The following is a 19,278-nucleotide window of genomic DNA, read 5'->3' as shown; positions in this document are numbered from 1 at the left end:
GCTGTTTTAACCCAGTGTAGCACTTACTAGAATGCATCGTGTCTCCTGAACATGGAGTAAGCAGAGCAGTTCAGGGTGCAGCCCTCCAAGCATGCTCAAACCTCCAGCTCTATTAACGTCAGTAGAAAATTGATCTGGTGTTCAGTTGTGTCACAACCAGGTATTTTCAGAAGCACAACTTCTGAGTTGAGTCCTGGCATCACTGCAGGCCAACCCACAGCCATAATTATTTCAGGAGCTCCTCAATTCTTTAAAGTGTTCTCATCACCCACAGCTTCATTTTGTGCTCTCTCCTCAGTTAGAAAGCACGATAACATTCAGGTGCACGCTGCTTTTGGGTGACCACAGAGCTAACAGTGAAACAAAACATAATGGCAACTTTATGGGCTTTATCATTAATTTTGCACACACGCTGCCCAGCAGGCAAAGAACACACAGTAGCAAATACAGACCATTATCATGAAAAATAAGTCACTTTCAGTGGATGCTGTGGTGCAGTAACATCCCCCTTCCACCTTTCTCTGGCTCTTCTAGCTACTATCTATTAAATGACAGAGAGGCAAGTTGCCTGTTCCTAGTTTAGCATGAGAAACATGGTCTTCTGGGTATGTGGTTAAGCAGAGTAACACAAACTCAGATTCATTTTTAGCACAACAGAAGAGGAAAAGATTGAACAGCACAGACGCACTGCTGCAAGAACTTTTAACAACTGCTAACGTTTAGTTTCACATTTGAGGCTGTCATCCTTCCTGATGCCCCTGAGCCTTAGGATGACTTCCTTGCTGCACTGCTACCTGCTGCAGTAGCCCTGCTCAGCCATGCTCCTGGCCTCCTGCTGCACCAGTTCCGCACAGCGCTGCTTGTTTGATCTCTCCTGCTCCTCCTCCTCCCTCTGGCGTTCCTGCTCCTCTTGCTCTTGTAAGCGCCGTTCTGTCAGCTGAGCAGAGACAAGATGAGGGCTGTTACAGCCAGGTCACAGAGATGCAGGCCAGAACACAAACACGTGGTTGGAGGCAGTAGCACAGCAAGGTTTCCAGCACAACCAGCCTGAACAGGCGCGCTGGCTCAGCCAACAGATGACACAACAAAGCCAGTGGCTGTGCAGACACTTGAACAGAAACAGCCAGAAAGGCTGATGGTGCACTTGGGACCAGGAATGTCCCCGACTGATGGCTCAGAAGCCAAGTAAGTCTCTGCAACGGCACGTTGCCATGCACTTTGCAGAAGGAACAGCTGTGTCAGTGTTCTGAACAGCATCTTCAACACTTTGCTTTCTCTCTGAAAAGCATGCTATACCTGAGCTTCCAATTCCTGTCTACGAGCTGTTTTCAGTTCCTTCTCTTGCTCTTTCTCTCGCCTTGTCAGTTCTTTTGCCTCCTCAAGCTCTTTAATCAGTTGCTCTCGGTGCCTTATAGACTCTTCTTGGGCCTGTCTGTTTAACTCCATCTTCTCCTGGATCTGGCGCTGCCTGCCTGCAAGGACCTGTATGAAATGAGAGGATTAAGACAGTAGATAAGGAAGAGGCCAGATTTAGAAGCAAGCCTGGAAACAGTTCTCAGAAAAGTTTATCAGACCAACAGAAAGACTCGAGCACAGAAGGCTGTGACCCTCTGCAGGTCGGAAGGTCACAGCTGGAACAACAGCTCTGTCAAACCAGGAGACACCTCATTAGAAAGAGTCATCACCTCATTCATCAGGCGATCTCTGGCCATCTTCTCTCTTTCCCATTGTTCTTCCCTCTTCTCCCACACTTTTCTAGCTTCTTCTCTAAAAGTGAAAGAAAGGTTCCTTTCTAATGTTACTCCTTACCTACAGGCACATTTCTACAACAGCAAGGCCAACCAGGCACCTTTTTCTGAAGTCCACTTCTAAACGTCCACCTATTTAACAAACAGCAACGAGCTCTGCCAAACAGGCAAGAATATTCAGCACACACATTCTCTTTAGGCAATGTACAGCAGAGGTGCACACACACCTAAAAATGATCTGTAGCTCTGCCTCCCTCTCTTTTTCCAACTGGAGCTGCTCCTCAATGACACGTCTCATCCAGGCAGCATCTGCAACAGCTCGCTCTCGTCTTTCAGACTGGCGGCGCTGATCCTCTTCTTCTTTCTCGAGGAGGGCTAATAAGATTTGTCTGTCTGTTTCCTTGAGGGAAAAAAAACCCGAAGATTAACAACCATCCAGGGGGCTTCCAGCCTACATATTTCTGTGCTCTGTACAAATCATTGGTGACGTAGGGTGTGTACTCAGAAAGACGCTGACTGCCAGCTTCACTGTGATCTTTTCACTCCAGCCCTGTTCATAAGCCAGAAGAGGCTTCCTAACTGCTTACCTGTAGGCACTGGAGGCAGACACACACACACACATACACAGAACAAGTTCCTTCAGCATGCAGTATCTATGGTGTATAAATCATAAGATGTTTTCCTCTTACCAGCTCCTCCTGTATCTGCTGGGCTCGTCTCTTCAACTGGGCATCACACTGATGCCTCAAAAAGCGACTGAAGGAGAAAAGCAAAACAAATTCAGACTCTCTGTAAAGCCCTGTTTTATAATATACCAGCATTCAAGAAAGTAGATTTATGACAATAAAATATAGAGAGGCAACAGAAATACCTGCTACCTTGAACACGAACAAAAAGCACCATTGACACCAATGCATTCATGCTTATTAGCTGTTCTGGGCACTTCCAACAAAAAAACAAGTATTTACTGCCCACCCCTGCTATCTAAAACATCTCCTCCTGCTGCAGGTACTATCATGGTCATAGGCAGAGATTCTATCCATCACTGCTTAGTCACATTGATCCCATACCCAAGCTCAGTCTTCTTCCGGTGCTCTTCCATTTGTTTTCTCTCTTCTTCTAAGCTTTCCAGCTCCCACTGCTGCTTTAATAAATTTTCTTGTTCTTTCTTCAGCTTTGTTGCCTAATGTTTTTGAAAAGGGAAAAATCAATAACCAAGAAAGTTCAAGGAGCTAGGACATCCCTGAGAGCCTTCGTACCAGAGTTTGTACCACACTGTTCCTGTGCAAGCAGTCAAACTCACAATTATGGTAAATACTCCACACCATTTGTGTATCTCTTGCTTACAGCATAAGAGATAAGGTGAGGAGCTTCAGCTGAAAAAGCCTTCCATCTGAACCTCTCACACACCTGCGTTCATGGAGAGGTCCACATTACTGACAGAATGCAAGTCACAGCTGACTGTGTTTCAAATTTAATCTAGGGGAAATCCGGAGGGAAGAGGTCAGGTCAACGTTGCTGCATTTCCAAGTGAAGCAATGAACTTCCTTCCTACATGAGGAGAAGCTGAAAATTACCTCTGCCTCCCGTAACTTCAGTTCTTCTATCTGTTGAAGCAACATCTCTGCTTGTTTCTTGTTTTCCAGCCGACGTTTCTCTTCCTCTTGTCTTATTCTTTCCAGAGCCTCCCTTCGTGCAATTTCATACTCATTTTCACAAAGTTTTCTCTCTTCTCGTTCTGTTGCTCCTTGCTTATAGAGCCAAAACAAAGCATTGCATTTAAGGTTAGGCTAAACTCAAAGAAACAGCCTGTGGTTCGGTTCAGTAAATGCTCAAATCGGATTCCTGGAAGCTGACACATATAGCATACAGAATAAGATATTCTAGGGAAGAAAACAAGCACTAAACAAAACTACAGAGACAAGATACTTGCTGGATATGAACAATAACTCTTAACTGAAAACATCCTTCCCATCAACAACCCCTGCTATTCTGCAGACACCAGAACCTCCCACCACTGTGAGAACAAGCAAGGCAAACTCAGTCATTATTTGGTACAAGAGAATGACAAACAGCCAGCTCTCATTCCTCTCACACCCCAGCCCTGGTAGCACAGGAAGGCCAGCCTCTTGCAGCCCGTGTTTCAGGCAGCTCCAGCATACCTGCTGCTTTTGCTTCAGCTGCTCACCCCAGGACTCCACCACGCTTTTCTTGTGCAGCTCTGACTCTACCTGCAAAGAGAGGCAGCACTGCTGTCAGAGGCTTTCTTATCACCAGCAGAACCCAGGACTGCCTGGAACCCCACAGCCTGTTCTCTGCACTGTCCCCAACGCCCAGAAGTCACAAGCTCAGGCTGATGTCACGCACCAGTTCAGGGACACTGTGGTGATACTGAAACCAGCTGCTGGAGCAGCATGTCAGCAGAGTGGGAAACAGTTTAATACCAACGATCTTTACATCACAGGCACTGAAGATCTACTTTCACTATCAGATTTCTGAGTCTCTGAGAAATATCTGCTTTGGGGTGATCCCTTACAGTTGGGCCTTTTTACTTCTTCGCCCTCTGCTTGTCAGATCTTGGTGTAGCGACTGCTGCGACTCAGGGTGAATTACAACAGCAGATATATGATGACACTCAAGTTAAATTTGGAGTACTGCTGTGGAGTCCTCAGTACAGCAGAGATACGGATCTGCTGGAGCACGTCCAGAGGAGGGCTAAGACAATGACAGACAGAACAGCTCCCTATGAGGAGGGAGGGAGAGCTGGGACTGTGCAGCCTGGAGAGGAACGGGCTGTGGAGAGAGCTGAGAGCGGCCCTTCAACATCTCAAGGGGCTGGAAGAAAAATGGTTTCAAACTGAAAGCGAGGAGTTTTAGACTGGACATAAGGAAGTTGTTTACACCGGGGCAGTGAGGCACTGCACAGGGTGCCCAGAGAGGTGGTGGTGCCCCATCCCCGCAGACAGCCACGCTCAGGGGACGGGGCTGTGAGCGCTGATGGAGCCGTGGGTGTCCCTGCGGTCGCGATGCCGTTCGGGTCTCTTCCCACTCAGTTCTGTGACTCGCTCACTCCGAACGCGCACCTCCCGGAGCTCAGCGCAGTTCTGCTTCCAGTGCTGGTGCAGCAATCGCTCGGCGACCTGAACGCAGACAGCGATGTCGGCGGATGACCGACACCGACCGCGCACCGCCCGGCTCGGCACCGCCCCCCGCGGCGCTCACCCGCCTCCTGCGCTCCTCGCGGGCGGCCCTCAGCTCCGCGCAGCGCTCCCGTTCCCCTTCCGGCTCCGTCCCGCCGCCCGCCCGCAGCTCCGCCTCCAGCGCGTCCCGCTCGTCGCTCAGCAGCTCCCGCAGCCGCTCCCTGCGCTGCTCCAGCCGCTCCGCCGCCTGCCGCCGCCCCGGGCTCGGGCCGCTCGCACCCCGCGGCGCGCTCCACCGTGCCTGAGCGGAGCAGCAGATCGCGGCGCGGGCGAGCGAGCGGCTGTAGCTCTCCCAGCACAGCCGGCTCTGCGCCTCCTGCTCCCGCCGCCGCTCCAGAGCCCGGCCCCGCGTCGCCCGCCACAGCGCCATGGCCCGCCCTTATAGACCGCGACGGCCGCCGCGCGTCCCCGTGGCAACGGGTACGGGAGCCGCCGAGGGACAAAAAGCGTCGGGGCGGCGCTTCGCGGAACGGAGAGGCCGCACGGGAAGGGCCGCAACACCCGAGATGCTGTCAGCGCGCGTCGTGTCGCACAGCCCGGGCTTTAAGTATTCATGGCACTGTGAATATTTCAGGCGGGTGAAAGGTTTGGGTTTCCTCGGCCTCGCCCTGGGCACGGCCTCTGGGTGCTGACTATGAGGGGACGAGGTCTGGTGCTGCCCCGTGCCTCCTTGTGCACGGTGCATCCGGAGCGCCCAGTACGTGTCTGGGTTTTGGGAACTGCCCTGCTGGAGGCTCTGCTGGAGGCAGGCGTGTCCCGGCTGCAGCTCCGTGGCTGTAAACAGGAGAGCGGTTTTGTACGCAGCCTAATCACGGTAGGACAGGGCAGAACGGCTTTAAACGACAAGAAAAGAAACAGGTTGGATGTCAGGAAGAAATTATTCGCTCAGAGGGCACTGAGGCCCTGCTCAGAGCTGTGGGTGCCCCATCCTGGAAGTGCCAGAGGCCATGGATGGGTCTTGGGCAGCCTGAGCTGTTAAACTGGGCTCAGTCCTGGCTGCTGCCCGGGTCACCGAGCTCCGTGCCATCTGCCCACCGTGAAACCTTCACCTCTGCTAAATAATTCAGAGCCACCCGATCACAGCACCTGGCTTGGGGCCCGGCTGTACGGGTGTGGGCGTACAGGACAGTGGGTGCACAAGGGGCACAGGGCTGCCCAGCTGCCCGCTCCCTCGGCCCGAGCTGCGAGGCCCGGGGGTCCCGGAGGGTCCCGGTGCGGACCGCGTGCTCCCGGGGCTCGGCGCACTGCAAGCCCCGCCCCTTCACCTCGATAAGCCACGCCCACTGCACCGCTAAGCACCGCCCACTTACTGCTACAAGTCCCGCCCTCTCGTTCCGATTGGCGGCCAGGTCGGTGGGTCGTTCGCAGCCATTGGCCGGCCGCGAGGAGGGGCGTGGCGCGGCGCGCCGCGCTGCCGGGTCGGTGCCGGGTCGGTGCGGGCCGGGCCGGGCCGGGCATGGCGTTGCTGCTGGAGCACGAGTTCCGGCCGCTGCCGGCAGACAAGCAGATCGAGACGCTGCCTTTCCTGGAGGCCGTGGCGCACCTGCCGCCCTTTTTCGGTAAGAGCGGGACGAGGGGGCTGCGACACCTGCTGGAGCCGATACCGGACCGCACCGGGATGTTGCCACGGAGCGCTTACCAACCCCCGCATGGACCGGGCCGCCCTGTCCGGTGCCGGGACCCCATCCTGGGTCCCACACCCCCCGGGTTCCATCCCCCCGGTCCCGGTCCGCACCCCTCGATCCCGCCCCCGGTCCCGCCCCACTCCCCCGCCCCACCGAGGGACGCTGCCCGGCGGCACCGGAGTTGCGTCAGGGCCGGGCGTGGCGCCCCATCCCGTCCGACCCGCCGAGCAGCAGCGTTGGGAAACGGCCCGACCCCCCCCGGCGGTGTCCCGGAATGGAACGGGACAGAACGGGGCTGAGCCGCCGCGCTGCACAATGCGGCATTGTACGCCGCACGGGGACAGCCGGGCACGGGGCGAACCCCGCGCGGTCCCACGCTAACCCCGTGTCCCTGCAGACTGCCTGGGGACGCCCATCGTGTACTCACCCGTCAAAGCCGACCTGGCCGGGAACATCAAGGTACGAGGGGGTCACCACCCCACGCACGCTGTTGTGGGACCGGGGTTTGGCCGTGGGTGCCCACCCTGACCCCGCACCTCTGCACCCTTGCAGAAAATCCGGGCTGTTTACGACTCCAACCCCACCAAGTTCAAAACGCTGCAGAACATCCTGGAGGTGGAGAAGGAGATGCACGGTGCTGCCTGGCCCAAGACGGGCGCGACGCTGGCGCTGATGTGGCTGAAGAGGTGACACGTTTGTGCATCACCCCTGGGTTCAGCCTGGGATGTGGGGTCGGGGGTCTTGTATGGCTTGGGTTCAGAGTGCCATCCCACATGGGGTTTGGGGTTCCAGGGCTCAGGGTCACACTACCAGCCCCCCTCTCCTGACAGGGGCCTGAAGTTCATGCTGGTGCTGCTGCAGAGCATCTCCGATGGCGAGCGGGATGATGAGCACCCCAACCTCATCCGTGTCAATGCCATGAAAGCCTATGAGATTGCCCTCAAGAAGTACCACGGCTGGATGCTGCAGAAGCTTTTCATGGTGAGAGCGGGGGGTGACTTGTTTTGTGGAGTTTTTCACGGGGTCATGAAATCATTAAAGTTGGGAAGTACCTCCAAGATCACCAAGTCGGACCACCGACCCATCCCCACCCTGCCTGTGTCTCTAAGGAGATATTTGCAGGGGACACTGCTGCTGATGGGGTCATCCTGGTGTGGGGTGGGCCTGGGGATCTCATTGGGTTTTGGGCATCCCCCCGCAGCCAGGGCTCAGCTTTGCTCTCACCTCATCCCACAGGGCTCAGTCTACGCGCTGCCCTACAAGTCAGACCTGCTCAAAGCTTTGGAGAAAGGCAAGGAGGTGAAGGAGGAGGAGAGCATTGAGAAGATCCACCAATTCCTCACGAGAGTGACGCCCATCCTGGATGCCATCTATGAGATGTACACCCGGATGAACGCCGAGCTGAGCTACAAAGCCTGATGGGGTCAGCACAGCAGCGGCGCCGCACCGCTCCGCAAATCCCATTCTGCTCTGGATCTGCAGCCGATAGCCCGTTTTCTAAAAAGAATCATTAATTTTCTATCGAGAATATAGCAATAAACCAATTGTACCCCGGGGGCACCTCGGGATTTCCCAAGCTTTTGTACCACAGAGGAAAAAATCCGCTGTTCCTGGGAACCTGTTGCAGGGAATGACGTTTGGTGGGCGGCTGATGGTGCTGCTGGGCTCTGGGGCTGCCCCAGTCCTGGCTGGGCCGTGCAGCTCTGGGCACCCAGCGCCGCTCTGACCCCGCAGCGGAGGAACGGAGGAACCCAAGCGATGACCTTCCCGGTGCCCCCAACCTTTTTCAGCGCCTCGGATGGAAGCGGTGCCGGGATGTTCCGAGCGCTGTTTGCCGGATGCCTTAAGGACCTTTCACCAGCGGGAAGCAGAACTCAATAAATCTCACCTTAACCTGAAGCGTAATGCGGGACCGGGGCGGGGGCTGCGCCGGGGGGCCGCCCTGGGGCGGGGAGCGGGGCGGGACGGGCACAGGGATGGGCCCCGCGGCGGCGGCGGAGCGGCGGGAGCTGCGCGGGACGGGCGGCGGGACGGGTACGGGGCCGGGGGCGGCGGGAGGGGGCCGGGATGGGGATGAGGGTGGGTGGGGAGGGGGCAGCGGGCAGGGATGTGAGCTGCGGGGGTTCCGGAGGCAGAGGGCAGCCGGAAAATGGTATCCCCGGCCCCAGGGTGAGCGTGGACCTAACGGGGGCTGTTGGCTTTGGGAAGGCGCTCGCGCTCTTGGGGTGGGCGCTGTGTTCCCCTCTTCCCTCCTGCCGGATTTCACAGCCGGGTAATGGGGCAGCAAGCCACCTCCCGCCCCGCTGTGACCCGCAGGTCCCAGTGCCACCACTGCCATCGCCCCGGGGTGGGCGCGGGGCTGCGTTGGGCTCAGGAGGGCTGTGGGGCCGCAGCGGGGCCGTGCCGTGCTGAGCCAGGCATTGACTCATTCCCTCCGTGGGGTGAGGAAGTCTGAAAACCAACAAAACCCAAATAACTGAAAGAGCCAAAGTCAACCCAATTGACAACACCTTTCCTGGCAGCGGCCGTGCTGTGGGAGTGCCCCCGTTCAGAGCCCGACATTTCCCAACGCTTCCTCCCCCACCTGCTCTGCCCCATTGCCGGTGACCCCATGGGCACATTCCTGCGTGGGGCTGCAGCTGATGGCCGCAGGATTGATGCATGACCTCTCTTTGTGCCGCTATGGGTTAAGTCCAATGAAAAACCGGTTCAGACCTCCAGGAAGAGGCAGGAACCTGATTTCCATTTGCGTGCTGCCCAGGTGGTTCCCCCAGCGTGACGTCCCCTCTGCTGGGGTCACACACACCAGACTCTGCTCCCATGTCCCCATGGGTGCTGCCAACGGGGAATCCCCCACCTGAAGGCTGCAGGATGTGGGGCTGCAGGATGTAGGGCTGCAATGCATTGCTCTGCCCAGACCCACCCGCTGCAAAATTGCAAGGCGCTGGAGGCAGACCCACACTGGAGTTCATTCCCCTCCCTGCAGTGCTGGCGGCCCCTGGGTTTGGCAGCCGGGGCTATATTTGGGCTGTGCCCTCTATGCTGTTCTCCAAAGCCGTGCTTTGCTGTGGTTTGGGCTGGGATTTGCAGCACAGCAGAGAGACGCTGGGTGCTCCCTGATCTGTGCGTTCCCTGTCTGCTGCCGGGAACATGCAGAGAGCCTGTGTTTGCCCGGGGTCGGGTGGGTGAGATATGGGGGTCACTTTTGGCAGGTGCTCGTGGAATTTCGTGCGGGAAAGGCAGCTAGAAGGAAATGCTGCACCTCCTTGGGCTGCAAAACCCCCATTGCCCCTGGTCCGTTGTGGCTTGTCATACAGAACTGCAGAAAATGATATGTTTCCCCGTGTGCTTTTTCTGTCTCTGAACCCCATAGGGCTGAGGGCGAGGGCTGAGCGTGCTGCTGGGAGGCAGAGGCAGTGCTGGGGCTGAGCATTTTGGGACCTCACGGTGCGTTTTGGTGGGGAGTGGGGCTGGGGGGAGCCCAGGGGTGTTCATTAAAATCCATCATTTCCTACCGAAATTCGTAATTCCTTATCAAAATCCATTTCTTATAAAAAAAAAAACCAAAAACCTCCGTGGTTTCATATTGAAATTCATCATTCCTTGTTGAAATGCACTACATGTGCCACTTGCCTCTTGGCCAGGCTGTGTCCTCGTGCTGTGCCGGGTCAGTGGGCTGGGGGAAACCAAATGATGCCAGGGTCAGGGTGTAACCCTTCTCCCACCGTGGGGGATGGCCATAGGGTGCTCATAGAGGAGGATGGGAAGGGTGTTGGGGAGTGACTCCAGATTCCCTCTGCTCTCAAAGGGGAGCATGGCGGACCCCGAAGACCCCCGTGATGCCGGGGATGCGCTGGGGGATGACTCCTTCCCGCTCTCCTCACTGGCCAACCTGTTTGAGGTGGAGGACACCCCATCCCCTGCTGAGCCATCCCGGGGGCCCCCCGGTGCTGGGGATGGAAAGCAAAACCTCCGGATGAAATTCCACGGGGCATTCCGGAAAGGCCCCTCAAAACCCATGGAGCTGCTGGAATCCACCATCTACGAGTCGTCGGTGGTCCCAGCACCCAAGAAGGCCCCCATGGATTCCCTCTTCGACTACGGCACCTACAGGCAGCACCCCAGCGAGAACAAACGCTGGCGCAGGAGAGTTGTGGAGTGAGTATGGGGGCACGTGGGGACGCCGGTGCCCATGGGGTGCAGTGCTTTGGGTAAGGGGTGGGATGGAGACAGCCCCCCAGGGCTCTGTGAGTGGTTTCAGCAGTGCTGTTGGTATGGAAATCGGGGTGCCACACACACGCTGCGATGCTGCGGGGCTGCGGCCCCTCGGTGCCACGGGGCTGGGTTGTGTGTGTGTGTCCCCCCCCCGCCTCCTCCCTTCCCTATGCTGTGAAAGAGGGCTCTGTGCCGCGGCCGCTCCCTCCGGTGCGGGCGTCTGGCTGCCCTGGCATGAAAGGGCTTTTCAGGAGAGCCTCCGCCCTGGGGCTGCGTCAGGAAACCGGAGCCGGGGGGGGGGGGGCGGCCGCCCGCAGCCGGGCGCACAATGCCGGTCTGTGCCCGACACCTGGGGGGGACCCGTTGGCACTGCGTGCCTGTGGGCTGCATCCCATCCCTGGTGCTCCGCAAAACGCAGCAGCACCTGGCCCCGTGGGTGCCGCTGGGATCATCGCTGCATGACTGCTTTGTGCGGTGACCCTAGGAGCACCCTAGATGGGTGCAGCAGGGGAAACGAAGGCACAGATGAAGGAATCGACTCCAGCGTGCAGCTGTGCTGTTCTGTTGCAGGAAGCCGGTGGCTGGCACCAAGGGGCCGGCTCCCAACCCACCACCTGTCCTCAAGGTGTTCAACAGACCCATCCTCTTTGACATTGTCTCCCGGGGGTCCCCAGATGGCCTGGAGGGTCTCCTTTCCTTCCTGCTCACCCACAAGAAGCGTCTGACGGATGAGGAGTTCCGAGGTGAGCACCTGTGGTGGGCTGCCCCATGACCCTGCTGTACCACGGCCACGGAGAGCCACCAGCAATCCCCATGTCCCCATAGGGACAGAGATGTACAGCTCCAGTGGCAGCACCTAGGAGGCACTGGGTGTTTGGTGGGTTAGGGTCTCAACGCCTTCCATTCCCAGAGCCCTCAACAGGGAAGACGTGCCTGCCCAAGGCGCTGCTCAACCTGAGTGCAGGCCAAAATGACACCATCCCCGTCCTCCTGGACATCGCCGAGAAGACGGGAAACATGCGGGAGTTCATCAACTCACCCTTCCGTGATGTCTACTACCGAGGTAGGGGATGTGTGGGGACCATGGGGGGGATCATGGAGAGGTTTAAGGACCAAAGCAGTAGGGATCTGGGGAAGATGGAGGACCCCAGCAAAGCTTAGGAATGTGCGGGGATGGAGAACTTTTGAGAGTCTCAGGAACCAAAGCGGGGGGCAGCATGGAATCTAGGGGTCTTCATCTTGGGGTGTGATGGGGAGCACGGTGACAGGGATGCAATGCAGGTCAGACAGCGCTGCACATCGCCATTGAGCGCCGCTGCAAGCACTACGTGGAGCTGCTGGTGGAGAAGGGTGCTGATGTGCACGCCCAGGCCCGTGGTCGCTTCTTCCAGCCCAAGGATGAGGGCGGCTACTTCTATTTTGGTGAGCAGAGGTGACTGGCAGCCCCACAGCCGCATCGCCAGGGCTGTCCCCAATCGTATGCTGTCCCTGCAGGAGAGCTGCCCCTCTCACTGGCTGCCTGCACCAACCAGCCCCACATCGTGCACTACCTGACGGAGAACGGGCACAAGCAGGCAGACCTGCGGCGCCAGGACTCGCGTGGCAACACCGTGCTGCATGCTCTGGTTGCCATCGCTGACAACACCCGCGAGAACACCAAGTTTGTCACCAAGATGTACGACCTGCTCCTCATCAAGTGCGCCAAACTGTTCCCCGACACCAACCTTGAGGCCCTGCTCAACAACGATGGCCTCTCTCCACTCATGATGGCTGCCAAGACCGGCAAGATCGGGGTATGGCAATGGCGGGGCTGGTGGATGCATTCTGGGAAACGTGGCTAATTAAACCCTCTCTGCATCCCATCCTTTCCCTAATTAACCCCTGGCCTCGGCACATCTTGTCATAGAATCATTAAGGTTGGAAAGACCACTAAGATCGTTGAGTCCAACCATTAAGCCATGCCTGTGACTGAGATCACGTCACTCAGTGCCACATCTATCTAACTTTTTCTTGAACACCTCCAGGGACGGTGGCTCTACCTCCTGTCCTTTTCCATTGCTCGCCATCACGATGTGGGCTGGTTAAAAATGCACAAACTACACCAATGTGGGGATCGCTGCAGCATCCCAGCACCCGAGGATGGGTGGCCACGGGTACAAATGGGTACAACCCATGGCCATCCATCCCCCTGACCCCCCATCAGATCTTCCAGCACATCATCCGCCGGGAGATTGCAGATGAGGACGTCCGGCACCTCTCACGCAAGTTCAAGGATTGGGCATACGGCCCCGTCTACTCCTCACTCTATGATCTCTCCTCACTGGATACCTGTGGGGAGGAGGTGTCCGTGTTGGAGATCCTCGTTTACAACAGCAAGATTGAGGTGCGCGGGGAACGGGGAATGGGGACGCAGGGCTGGGTTCCCCGCTGAGCTGCCCCCGTCCCGACAGAACCGCCATGAGATGTTGGCCGTGGAGCCCATCAACGAACTGCTGCGCGACAAGTGGCGCAAGTTCGGCGCCGTCTCCTTCTACATCAGCGTGGTCTCCTACCTCTGTGCCATGATCATCTTCACTCTCATCGCCTACTACCGCCCCATGGAAGGCCCTGTGAGTGCCAGGGAACACAGGGCAGAGCGTGGGCTTGGGGTTGTGCTGATGATGTGTGCTCTCCCCACAGCCGCCATACCCTTACACTACGACCATCGACTACCTGCGGCTGGCCGGGGAGATCATCACCCTCCTCACCGGCATCCTCTTCTTCTTCTCCAATGTCAGTGCCGTGAGGAGCGGGTGGTGATATCCCCATGTCCCCAGGCACCGGTCCCACTGCAGTGCCCTCCAGACACTGGAACCCAGCCCCTCTTCAACCTCTCCTCTCTCTCCAGATCAAAGATCTCTTCATGAAGAAGTGCCCAGGTGTGAACTCATTCTTCATCGATGGCTCATTCCAGCTGCTCTAGTAAGCAGGGATGTCCAGGGGAATCTCTTGGGGTTGGAGCAACCCTCCACTTGAAGGGACAGTTATTGGCAGCAGTTATGCCCTTCTGCAGCTTCATCTACTCGGTGCTGGTGATCATCACGGCAGGGCTGTACTTGGGCGGCGTTGAAGCTTACCTGGCTGTCATGGTCTTTGCTTTGGTCCTGGGCTGGATGAACGCACTCTACTTCACGCGAGGGCTCAAGCTGACGGGGACCTACAGCATCATGATCCAGAAGGTGCAGTAGTGTTGGGATCTTCTGGTCTTCCCCAAGGTGGTTGGGTTACCCAAGTGGTCTTTTCCCTGTGGGACCGCTGCAGCCCTCAGCGTGGGGCTCGAAGCCATCATCTCTGTCACTTGCAGATCCTCTTCAAAGACCTGTTCCGCTTCCTCCTCGTCTATCTGCTCTTCATGATTGGCTATGCCTCAGGTAGGGCTCCTGAGGCTCTCCTCCTGCAATGGAGAAGGAGAAGGCCTGGCAGCATGGTGTTCTATCCTCGTGCTGCCCCTGCAGACTCTGTCTCTGTCCCTCCTCCCCAGCACTGGTCTCCCTCCTGAACCCGTGTCCCAGCAGCGAGTCCTGCAGTGAGGAGCACTCTAACTGCACGCTGCCCACCTACCCCTCGTGCCGGGACAGTCAGACCTTCAGCACCTTCCTGCTTGACCTCTTCAAGCTCACCATTGGCATGGGTGATCTGGAGATGCTGGAGAGCGCCAAGTACCCAGGCGTCTTCATCATCCTGCTTGTCACCTACATCATCCTCACCTTCGTGCTGCTCCTCAACATGCTTATCGCCCTCATGGGTGAGACTGTGGGCCAGGTGTCCAAGGAGAGCAAACACATCTGGAAGTTGCAGGTACGGCATTGGGAGTGCCAAGCTCCATGGGGTCACCATGCCATAGAGTCACCACGCCATGGGGTCACCATGCCAACCTCCATCTGAGCATGACCACCTTGGCGAGGGACCCTGATGCCTCCATCCCCAGGGGGCTGAAGGGTCCCTGGTGTCCCTGGCAGTGGGCCACCACCATCCTGGACATCGAGCGCTCCTTCCCTCTCTTCCTGCGGAGAGCATTTCGCTCTGGGGAGATGGTGACCGTGGGGAAGGGCACTGATGGGACCCCCGACCGCCGCTGGTGCTTCAGGTAAGAGCAGTATCTGCAGTACTGAATCTGCAGTAGAATCTGCAGTATCATGATCCGAACGGTGTGGTGAGGTTGGGATCTTACTAAGCCTAATTAGAGTGAAATGGTTCGCATCACAAGTATCGGGATGGCCCAAGGACAAGAGGTTATGGAGCTCTGTCCTCTCCGCAGGGTGGATGAGGTGAACTGGTCCCACTGGAACCAGAACCTGGGCATCATCAGTGAGGACCCGGGCAAGAGCGATACATACCAGTACTACGGCTTCTCCCACACCGTGGGGCGGCTGCGGAGAGGTGAGCGGGGTGGGGGCAGCCCCAGGCCCACAGGTGAGTATGGAGCTGAGGGCTCTGAGTGTTCCATTTCCGCAGATCGATGGTCAACGGTGGTGCCACGTGTGGTGGAGCTCAACAAGAGCTGCCCAGTGGAGGATGTGGTTGTGCCATTGGGGACCATGGGCACAGCAGAGGCACGGGAGCGACGGCACGGGCAGAACCCCAGCTCCCTGCTCTAGCATGGACTCTGCCTGGCCCCACAGCACCAGCGTGTGTCTCTTCCTCAGGGATTTGTGCAGCCAATATCCCTGCAGTGCCCAGCCCATTGGGCTCCCAGTCCTGGCAATTCTGGCGTCTCCGGTGCCACTGCTTTGCTTTCCTGCACCATTGGCTCCATTGCGCCAGCAGCTGGGTGCTGGGAGCTCCCCTGCCACCAACCACCATGGCGAATGGCTTTTGCCTCAAGGTTTTGGGTTGTTTCGTTTTGTTTGTTTTGCACAAGATTTATACGACTATTTATTTCGTAATAAAGAGCAGCCACCACGGCCTCGTGTCGTCGAGCGGGCTCAGCAGGGAGAATGTCGCTGCGGGAGGGACGGGGGAGCTGCGCAGTGCCTGCCGTGCCGCTCCGCAGTGCGCAGCCCCTCTCGCAGAGCTCCCCGCTCCCACCGGAGGGCAGCACACTCCGCGCAATGCCGCTGCCGGCGTTGGAGGAGCGCACGGCTCAGGAGCACCGATTTGGCGGCCGCTGATGGTTGATGACACGGTGGCACAGCAGCGCAGCTCGCTGAGCAGATGATGGAGCAGAAAAGGGGACGCTCCATCTTCGAACCCGATGGCTCGCCGTCAGCTCTAACCGTGCCGCCTCCGCTTAAATGTGATTTACATATATCTCTCGTACCGCGCTTTAAGTATTTCCCCAGGGTGAGGGAATGAATAAGTTTCATTATCACTACTTAGGAAGATCTGAGCGTTCTGCTCTCGGCTCAGGCTGCATCACAAGATGAGCTGCAGGGATGATGCAGCTGCAGGCAGGCTCCATCCTTCGTGCCAGGCAGTATTTGGGAACGATGCACTTTGCTATCCCCACAGCCGTGCAGGCACGCTGCCCAGCACAACCCCAGCTTCACCACCGTCCTGGCTGCAAGGCTGGGATTTCCCAGTGCAATGGGAATTAAACCAATTTCCCTCTCCCCGTGCAAATTCTCAAGTCCTATAGGTGCAGAGATGTGCACATAAGGGCTGTGTGATTTTAGGGGCTGTGTGAGGAACAGGCCTAGGCTCCTATGAGATGCACTCCATGATGGCTTGGTAGCAATCAGGACACCGTGGCCATGATGGTGATGGGGACACCGTGGCTACAGTGCTGTCAGTGTGGGCACCACAGCCATACTGCTGGTGACAGGGACACTGTGACCATGATGGTGGCATCATAGGATCATCCCTGTGCTCCTTCCATGGATGGTGACTCAGGGCTTGAGTAGCAATTGGACAGACCAATGCAATGGGAAAGGAGCTACAACGAAGGTGTGATGACAGAAGCACCATAGGAAGGTACCATAAAGGAAGAGAAGATTGCTCACCTGTATCAGAAGATTCCAGGTTCACAGACAAAAGCTTCACCAAAAGGGAATCTCCAGAAAGAGATCCTTCCCCAGTGGCAGTCGGCCTTAAATGAGGTCTGAGAGGTGCAGCCAGCCTCCACCCCTTCTGGTCACACACATGAATTGCCTCCACCTGCGCTCCCAGGGCTGACCTGGTCCTTTCCCCAGCTGCTCAATCAGCGTTTCAGGCCAGGACTCAGCAGTTCCCATACAGTTGTGTTTGCCTCATGCCCACCCCCCTGTGCCCCGCAGCCCCCTGGGCGCAGCCCCCGCCTCCCACGCTGCCGTGCCGGCGATGACAAACCCAACAAAGGGAAGAGAAAAGCACTTGTCATCCAGCACGCGGAGCGAGGAAGCAAATTTATTTTTAGATAAATCTAAAGCTTAATTTGTGAAGCTAATATCAATCAAAATGAGAGATGGGTTTTTTTAAGTCCTTTCGCAGCCGTGCCATTTATATTGCCTGTCTCTCCTCCTCGCTCTCAGCCAGCAAAGGCGGCTGCGAAGTTTAATATCAGCCTGGCGTGCGCCTGCCTCAAAAATTATGATGATTATTTTAATAGGAAGATATTTGCAGAGCAGAAAAGCTGCCCTTCCACAGGCAGGGACGGTGCTGCCATGGAGGTGGCACTGCCCCACGTGCTGGGGCACAGCTCAGAGCGCTCCCTCTCATCTCCATCCGGCACACGGCCAGGCTGTGGCACTGCTGGGTGTCCCCATGGGACACTGCTGTCCCTTTGGTTGTCCTTTTGTCCCAATTCCTCTTTGTTGCCTTGACTGGCTGTTATGCCTGCTTGCTGTCCCCACAAATACATATGGCAGAGCGCGACCAAATTGGATGGAGCTGCCTGGTGCAGCGGTGGCCCATCCCTGTCCCCATCCCCATTCTGGTAGGTTTGGGAAGAACATTTGTACCCATACCCTAATATGCAACCTGCCTGTCACTCAGGGGGGGAAGCTGCCAACTTTATGGGGCAAATAGCTTCATACAGGTGGGGAGCAGTGCCACCAGTGCCACACAGCTGATGGCATCGAGTGGGGACACCACTGGGCTCAGCGCTGCCCCAGTGCACGTGGGGCCATGGCCCCTAATCCTGGGGCTTTGGCGCACGCCCCGCACACATGCGTGCATCTCACCCGGTGCCACGGCAGGATTAACAGCTCAGCATCGTTAGGAGGTTATTTATAAGTGCCCCTCCGTGCCCTAAAATCTGCGGGGTAAAGTCAGGCTGGGGGTGGGACAGCGGGTCCCTATGGGACTGGGTGAGAGCCACAGCAAGCAAACAAAATCCAGAGCACACATCCAGTGACATCCTGGTTTTACTTTGGGAAAAACACCATCCGGACACACAGCTTGCAGGTTTTGTGGTTTGTTTTTTTTTTTTTTTCCTTTTTTTTTTTTTCCTTTTTTTTTTTCTTTTTTTTCCTCTCGTTCGTTTTCTCTCATTTTTAAAACAATATAAGTGCAGACAGCACTTCTCACAGTAGAATATAATGGTCGATTTTAGTATAAAAAAAAACATTCTCAGAGATTTGTAAATGCACTTAGTGCTTGAACAGGCCTTTCAGGGATACAGTACCTCTTTTCTGAGCACAATCACCTTGGGTTTCCTTGGGGTAGTGTTTCTGTTTCCTTGACTCACCAAAAAACATTTTGCGATGCCTTTTTTAAATGAATAAACCTATTAAGCACATAATGACACAGAGTGAATAACGCAGCAAAATGAGCATTTCTGAACTGCTTAAAAAAAAAAAAGATGAAGAAAAGAAGCACGCCACGATCCCACCGTGGTGCGATGGCTGGATGCAGTACTGAACGTCGTCCTACATACTGTCTGCCTCTAGAACGGAACAAAGCTATAACAGACAGTTATAAAAAGAAGGGGAAAAAAAGGAAGGGGAAAAAAAAAAAAAAAAGAAATTAAGAAAAAAAAAGAAAAAAAACCCCAAAACCTTGGAAATCTGTACCATGGGCGCAGCGCCGCGGGCTCGTCCCCCTCATTGGCCGGCACCCAAGATGCGCGCTGTGTGCAACTGAAAACATGAAAAAATAAAGCAACAAAAAAAGGAAAATCTGTTCAAGTTTTCAAGTGTTCTTCTTAAATAGCGTCCAGGCTGTCCCCAGTTATGAGCTTTAATCAAAGCAGTGCAAGTTATGGACTTCAGCTAAAGGTGAGCGCGGCGGGACCCTGCCTGCAGCCCGCGCCGTGCGCAGAGCGGAGCTCCTCTCCCTGGATAGCAGCAACTCGTAGCGATTCCCTGTTCACATTCGTGGAAATAAAATGATTTCTGAGCTATATAAGACAAGCATTCCTTCATCCTTGGCTTCCAGCGGGCGCACGCGGTTCGATGAGCCCGGTTCCATGCCAGTACCTGCGGGACCCGTGTCGGCAGCCGACCCCCAACCAACCCCATCACCCCGCAACGGCCTCACGGTGCCGGAGGGCCCGGCCGCCATCCTGGCTTTGGGAAGAGCAGCAGCCGTCCC

At 56.4% G+C, this 19,278-nt stretch overlaps 3 protein-coding genes across 3 annotated transcripts; 2 read left to right on the top strand and 1 right to left on the bottom strand.

Moving 5' to 3' along the window:
- Positions 1–790: 790 nt before the first annotated feature.
- TCHP (trichoplein keratin filament binding) lies at positions 791–5,318 on the bottom strand (the record flags this gene model as incomplete). The annotated part of the gene is made up of 10 exons (XM_079543767.1): positions 791–937; positions 1,297–1,482; positions 1,686–1,767; positions 1,976–2,148; positions 2,438–2,504; positions 2,819–2,931; positions 3,326–3,499; positions 3,911–3,979; positions 4,811–4,888; positions 4,971–5,318. The coding sequence occupies 10 exons, from the start codon at positions 5,316–5,318 to the stop codon at positions 791–793; spliced, it is 1,437 nt and encodes a 478-aa protein (XP_079399893.1).
- A 1,086-nt stretch (positions 5,319–6,404) lies between these two features.
- Positions 6,405–7,992, top strand: GLTP (glycolipid transfer protein; the record flags this gene model as incomplete). The annotated part of the gene is made up of 5 exons (XM_079543786.1): positions 6,405–6,507; positions 6,971–7,032; positions 7,126–7,259; positions 7,404–7,554; positions 7,810–7,992. 5 exons carry the CDS (start codon positions 6,405–6,407, stop codon positions 7,990–7,992), a joined length of 633 nt encoding a protein of 210 aa, XP_079399912.1.
- A 2,395-nt stretch (positions 7,993–10,387) lies between these two features.
- On the top strand, positions 10,388–15,425 carry TRPV4 (transient receptor potential cation channel subfamily V member 4; the record flags this gene model as incomplete). The annotated part of the gene is made up of 15 exons (XM_079543861.1): positions 10,388–10,731; positions 11,359–11,531; positions 11,699–11,851; positions 12,070–12,210; positions 12,283–12,581; positions 12,992–13,171; positions 13,239–13,397; positions 13,468–13,560; positions 13,676–13,749; positions 13,841–14,006; positions 14,132–14,198; positions 14,309–14,625; positions 14,787–14,914; positions 15,086–15,207; positions 15,283–15,425. 15 exons carry the CDS (start codon positions 10,388–10,390, stop codon positions 15,423–15,425), a joined length of 2,559 nt encoding a protein of 852 aa, XP_079399987.1.
- Positions 15,426–19,278: the final 3,853 nt, after the last annotated feature.

The sequence above is a fragment of the Tetrao urogallus genome, assembly GCF_951394365.1.
Source record: "Tetrao urogallus genome assembly, chromosome: 17".
Lineage (NCBI taxonomy): Eukaryota > Metazoa > Chordata > Aves > Galliformes > Phasianidae > Tetrao > Tetrao urogallus.
This window is presented reverse-complemented; position numbering and strand designations above follow the sequence as displayed.